This window comes from Nicotiana tomentosiformis, chromosome 1, assembly GCF_000390325.3.
Source record: "Nicotiana tomentosiformis chromosome 1, ASM39032v3, whole genome shotgun sequence".
NCBI lineage: Eukaryota > Viridiplantae > Streptophyta > Magnoliopsida > Solanales > Solanaceae > Nicotiana > Nicotiana tomentosiformis.
In genome coordinates this window covers 4,976,968-4,983,511 of record NC_090812.1, presented here as the reverse complement: position 1 = coordinate 4,983,511, position 6,544 = coordinate 4,976,968, and the positions used below count along the sequence as shown (strand labels likewise).

The 6,544-nt window shown below is 42.0% G+C and overlaps 1 protein-coding gene across 1 annotated transcript; it reads left to right on the top strand.

Annotated features, from left to right (window-relative positions):
* Positions 1-943: 943 nt before the first annotated feature.
* Positions 944-3,378, top strand: LOC138896674 (uncharacterized). Its single transcript, XM_070181922.1, has 3 exons — positions 944-1,106; positions 2,718-2,791; positions 2,941-3,378. The coding sequence occupies exons 1-3, from the start codon at positions 944-946 to the stop codon at positions 3,376-3,378; spliced, it is 675 nt and encodes a 224-aa protein (XP_070038023.1).
* The last annotated feature ends 3,166 nt before the right edge of the window (positions 3,379-6,544 follow it).

The following is a 6,544-nucleotide window of genomic DNA, read 5'->3' as shown; positions in this document are numbered from 1 at the left end:
AGGCTAGGGGAAGATCACAAACTCCCACTACTCCGGGTCCGGAGCAGATGGCTCCCCAGAATCAGGCTCCAGTTGGGTGTAATTCAGCTAGGTGTGGCAGCGCAGGCCGGTAATAGGCCCGCCATGTCTTCTGAGGCCTTATTAAGACTAGATAAGTTTGCTAAGCTCTTTCCAGTTTACTTCAGTGGTACACTTTCTGAGGACCCACATGACTATCTTGACCGCTGTCATGAGGTACTACGGAACATGGGTATAGTTGAGACCAATGGGGTCAATTTTGCTGTATTCCAGATGACGGGTTCCGCCAAGAGGTGGTGGAGATATTTTACATTGACCAGACCAGTTGTGTCACCTACACTAACGTGGGAACAGTTCTCACGGCTATTTCTAGAGAAGTTTCTCCCTATCATATTGAGAGAGGATTACCGCATGCAATTTGAGCGTCTACAGTAGGGCAGCATGATTGTTACTCAATATGAATCCCATTTTGTGGATTTTGCCCGCCATGCTCTTCTTTTACTACCTACTGAGGGGGAAAGAGAGTGAGGAGGTTTATTGAGGGACTCATCACCCTATCAGGCTTCAGATGACTGAGGAGGCCGAAAGTGAGATTTCCTTTCAGGCGACTGCTAATGTTGCAAGGAGGATCGAGATGGTTCTTGTACAAGAGAGAGGGCAGAGGTCTGATAAGAGGCCTCGTCAGTTTGATGGTTTCAGTGGTGCCTCGTCTGGAGACAGGGGTAATTTTGGTAAGGGTCATCCTCCCAGACCGTTTCATTCAGCACTTCAGGCATCTCCCAGTGCTTCATGAAGACACGGTCCTATTATGCCTTACTCTGGGTAGCCAACATTTAGTGCACATTCAGCTCATATCAGTGCACCACCACTCCATAGTCACTACAGCAGTTATTCGGCCCGTTCGGGTCAGCTGTCACAACAGCCGATGTCCTGTTATATTTGTGGTGATCCGAGGCACATTGCTATATTCTGCCCCATGTCTCAGGGCAACATGCAACAGCAGGGTTCTCGTGCTATGGTTCTAGCACCAATTGTTTTACCGCCATCTCAGCCAGCTAGAGGTAGGGGTCAGGCAGCTAGAGGTGGAGGTCAGACCATTAGAGGTGGAAGCCAGACCGTTAGAGGTGGAGTCCATCCAGTTAGAGGTCGTCCCAGGGACGCAGTTCAGAGTGGTGGGGCCCAGCCCCGATTTTATGCTTTTCTAGCTAGGCCTAAGGCCGAATCATCCAATGTTGTGATTACAGATATTGTTCCAGTTTGCCATAGAGATGCTTCAGTTCTATTTGATCCAGGATCTACTTATTCCTGCGTGTCATCTTATTTTTCTTCATATCTGGTGATGCCTTGTGATTCTCTGAGTGCTCCTGTGTGTGTCCACTCTAGTGGGAGATTCTATCAGGGTAGATCATGTCTATCGTTCGTGTGTGGTTACTATTGGGAGTCTTGGGACTAGTGTGGATCTTCTACTTCTTGATATGGTATATTTTGATGTCATCTTGGGAATGGATTGGATGTCACATTATCATGCTATATTGGATTGTCATGCCAAGACGGTGACCCTAGCCATGCCCGGGTTACCTCGATTAGAGTGGAAAAAGAACTCTTGGTCATTCTACCAGCAGGGATAATTCTTATATGAAGGCTCCGCGTATGGTCGAGAAAGGGTGTCTAGCCTATTTGGCTTATATTCGCAATCCCAGTACGGATGTGCCTTCTATGGACTTAGTACCAGTTGTTCGTGAATTTATAGAAGTATTTCCTGCAGATTTGCTGGGAATGCCACTCGACAGAGATGTTGACTTCTGTATTGATTTAGCTTCGGGCACTCAGCCCATCCCACCATACCGTATGACCCCGTCAGAGTTGAAATAATTGAAGGAGAAGTTACAAGAATTGCTTGATCATGGATTCGTTAGACCAGTGTCTCACCTAGGGTGCACCAGTATTATTTGTAAAGGAGAAAGATGGTTCAATGCGAATGTGTATAGATTATAGGCAGTTGAACAAGGCTATTATCAAGAACAAGTATCCACTACCAAGAATTGATGACTTATTCGATCCGCTTCAGGGTGACAAGGTGTTTTCAAAGATCGACTTGAGGTCTGGTTACCATCACTTGAAGATTAGGGCATCTGATGTACCTAAGACAGCTTTTCAGACTCAGTATGGGCATTACAAATTCCTAGTGATGTCATTTGGGCTGACAAATGCCCCAGCAACATTTATGGATTTGATGAATCGGGTGTTCAAGCCCTATTTGGATTACTTTGTGGTTGTATTCATTGATGATATCTTGATTTACTCCAGCAATCGATAGGAGCATGAGCAACATCTTCGGAGTTTGCTTTAGACTTTGAAGAATAATCAGTTATATGCCAAATTTTCAAAATGTGAATTTTGGTTAGACTTAGTTGCCTTTTGGGGACATGTTATATCGGCAAAAGGCATAAAAGTGGATCCTAAGAAGATTGAGGTTGTTCATAATTGGCCTAGACCTACTTCAGTTACAGAGATCCAGAGCTTCCTGGGTTTGGCAGGTTATTATCGTCGGTTCGTAGAGGGGTTTTCATCTATAACAAGCCCATTGACCAGACTGACCCAAAAAGGTGGTCCATTCGGATGGTCAGACGGGTGTGAGTTGAACTTTCAGAAGCTCAAGACTGTTTTGACTATGATGCCATTGTCGGTATTACCCACAGATTCAAGATCTTATACGGTGTATTGTGATGCATCTCACGTTGGTCTTGGTGCAGTATTTATGCAAGATGGCAAGGTGATTGCATATGCGTCGCGGCAGTTGAAAGTTCATGAGAAGAATTATCTTGTTCATGACTTAGAATTGGCAGCCATTGTCCACACTTTGAAGATTTGGAGACATTACTTTTACGATATCTCGTGTGAGGTGTTTGCCGACCATCGTAGCCTGCAGTATATGTTCAGGAAAAACGATCTCAATTTGAGTTGTTGAAAGATTATGTTATCACTATTTTGTATCACCCCAGAAAGGCCAATGTGGTGGTTGATGCTTTGAGTAGAAAGGTTGTGAGTATGGGTAGTCTTGCGTATATTCCGGTTGGTGAGAGACCGTTAGCTGCAGATATTCAGACTTTTGCTAATCAGTTCGTGATGTTAGATGTTTTAGAACCTAGTCGGGTTCTAGCTTGCACAGTCGCTCGGTCTTCTTTATATGAGCGCATCAGAAAGCAGCAGTATGATGATCCTCATTTAATTGTCCTTAAGAACACAGTGCGACACGATGATGCAAAACAGGTTGTTGTGGGGGAAGATGGAGTTTTGCGAATGCAGGGTCGTATTTGTGTGCCTAACGTGGATGAGCTTCGTGAATTAATTCTTAAATAGGCCCATAGTTCCAGATATTCTATTCATCCAGGTACCGCCAAAATGTATCAAGATTTACGGCAACATTATTGGCGGAGGAGAATGAATAAGGATATAGTTGCATATGTAGCTCGGTGTTTGAATTGTCAGCAAGTTAAGTACGAGAATCAGAGACCTGGTAGTTTGCTTCAGAAGTTAGAAATTCCTGAGTGGAAGTGGGAGCGTATCACTATGGATTTTGTTGTTGGGCTTCCACGGACTCAGAGAAAATTCAACGCAATTTCGGTCATTATGGACAGGTTGACCAAGTCAACACATTTCATTCCAGTGGTAGTTACCTATTCTTTAGAGCGGTCAACTGAAATTTACATTCGTGAGATTGTTCACCTTCATGGTGTGCCAGTGTCTATTATTTCAGATCGAGGTACGCAGTTTACCTCACATTTTTGGAGGGTTGTACAACATGAGTTAGGCAGGTGGCTTGAGTTGAGTACAGAATTTCATCCACAGACAGACGGACAGATAGCTCACTATTCATATATTGGAAGATATGATTCGCACATGTGTTATAGACTTTGGAGGTTCTTGGGATCAGTTCTTTCCACTTGCGGAGTTTGCTTATAATAATAGCTACCGGTCGAGCATTCAGATAGCTCCATATGTGGCATTATAAAGGCAATTTCGCTCGCCAGTTGGCTGGTTTGAACCGAGAGAGGCTCAGTTGTTGGGTACCGATTTGGTACAGGATGCCTTGGATAAAGTCAAATTTATTCAGGATCGACTTCGCATAGCTCAGTCTAGGCAAAAGAGTTATGCCGACCGTAAGGTTCGTGATATTGCATTCATGGTTGGAGAAAGAATATTGCTCCGGGCTTCACCTATGAAAGGTGTAATGAGGTTCGAAAAGAAGGGCAAGTTGAACCCTAGGTATATTGGACCCTTCAAAATTCTTGAAAGGGTGGGTGAAGTAGCCTACAGGCTTGCACTACCACCTAGTTTATCAGCGATTCATCTGGTATTCTATGTATCTATGCTTCGGAAATATCATGGTGATCCGTCCCATGTGTTAGATTTCAGCTCTGTCCAATTGGACAAAGATTTGACTTATGAATAGGAGTCGGTAGCTATTCTAGCCCAGTAGGTTCGATAGTTGAGGTCTAAGAGTTATCCTGCAGTTCGGGTATAATGGACAGGCCAGCCGGTAGAAGCATCTACCTGGGAGTCCGAGTCAGACATGCGGAGTAAATATCCACACCTTTTTACCAGCTCAGGTACTTTTCTAATTCCGTTCAAGGACGAACATTAGTTTTAGAGGTGGAGAATGTGATGACCTAAAATGTTATCTTTAAATTTAATAATTAATTATGTGTTCTAAGACTTTGACAAGCACTATTCATCATTCCTCGACTTGCGTGCGCAGTTCGTATAATTTTTCGGAAAGCTTTTATGTGAAAAATGGATTAAAATGTGAAATAGAGCCTTAAAACTCAACTAAATTGACTTTGGTCAACATTTTGAGCAAACGGACCCGGATCAGTGTTTTGACAATTTCAGTAGGTCTGTATCATGATTTGGGACTTGGTCGTATGTCCGGAATTGAATTTAGAGATCCCTAGCTCAAGTTATGTCCATTCAACGAAATTAGAAATTTAAAAGTTAAAGATTTTTGGGTTTGATCACGGAGTTTGATATCGGGTTCGGAATCCGATTCTGGAAATTGGAATAGCTCTTTTATGCCATTTATGACTTGTGTGCCAAATTTGAAGTCATTTCGGATTCATTTAATAAGTTTCGGCACAAGTTTTGTAAATTGAAAAGTTTGAAACTCAAAAGTTCGAATCGAGGTGTGAATTGTAATTTCGATGTAACTTGATGTGATTTGAGACCCCGAGTAAGTCTGTGTTATGTTTTAGGACTTGTTAATTTATTTGGTTGAAGTCACGTGGGCCTCGAGTGAATTTCGGAGGGTTAACAGGTCGAATTTGGACATAGAAAAAAATCTGAAGATTTCTGTCATCTGATGTAATCGCATCTGCGGAATTTCCATTGCAGGTGCGAGCTCGCAGAAGCGAGCCTTCCATCGCAGATGTGGGACTGGGTTGGCCAGGGGTCTTCGCAGGTGCGACCATTTTTGCGCAAAAGCGCGACCGCAGATGCGGTCCTAAACATCACAGAAGCGGAGGCTGGGCAAGTGAGGTTCGCAGAAGCAAAACTCCTTCCGCAAAAGCAGATGCACAGGTGCGAGCCCAGGCACCGTAGGTGTAAAAATGCATGGGCAGTGTATAAATCGAAGAGTCCGAAATTTTTCTCATTTTTAGACATTTCAAGCCCGGATTTAGGCGATTGCAAAGGGATTTTTCACGACTTTGAATTGTGTAAGTGTTCTGTAACCAAAATGATTATATTTCATAAATCCTTGTCCATATTCATCACTTTTTTCAAATTTAGATGCAAGAAATTAGAATTTTTGTAAAACTTTTCAAAAATGAAAGATTAAGATTTGAAGGTCCATTTGACATCGGAATTTGGTAATTTTTGTATGATTGGACTCGTCGGAATGGGTGTTCGGATTTCGTAAGTTTTTCTGAGATTCGAGATGTGGGCCCCACTGTTGATTTTTTAGATGAATTTTAGATTTTAATCCGAAAAATTAGCAAATTCATATGGAATTAATCCCTACGATTTGTATTGAATATATTGAATTGTTTATGAATATATTTGAGGATTTCAGACACGAATTCGCGAGGCAAAGGTTTATTGGATTCTTGAATTTGGTTGCAAAGCGAGGTAAGTGTCGTGGTTAACCTTGACTTGAGGGAGTATGACTTATTTGTTTATTTGCTACATGATTTAATATGTGGGTACAACGTATATGTGAGGTGACGAGTATTTATGCGTTGTGGTTGAGTCAAAGCATGCGAGTGGAATTTGTTTATTGTGAATAATTGTCTATTTAATTAACATATTCCTGCTTAAGTTTATTATTGATTATTTGATCATTATTCGTGAAATTATTATTCATTTAATTATTGTTGAATATTTTTCAAGGTGAAGTCGGTATGTTGGTATTGAATTGATTGATAAGTGTATATCCCTGCATTTGAATACTCTTTCGAATTTATATTATTATTTTCATGGTAAGGAAGAGTGTAAAAGCACGAAGGGTGTTGTCGTGCCATTTGTGAGT

What these genes read in the sequence shown, in the direction of transcription:
- LOC138896674 (XM_070181922.1), top strand. Translation starts at nt 944, where the DNA reads ATGTCCTGTTATATTTGTGGTGATCCGAGGCACATTGCTATATTCTGC. An exon ending in TCAGGCAGCTAGAGGTGGAG is followed by an intron (nt 1,107 to 2,717) that starts GTCAGACCATTA and finishes TATTACCCACAG; the next exon opens with ATTCAAGATCTTATACGGTG. An exon ending in TATTTATGCAAGATGGCAAG is followed by an intron (nt 2,792 to 2,940) that starts GTGATTGCATAT and finishes CGACCATCGTAG; the next exon opens with CCTGCAGTATATGTTCAGGA.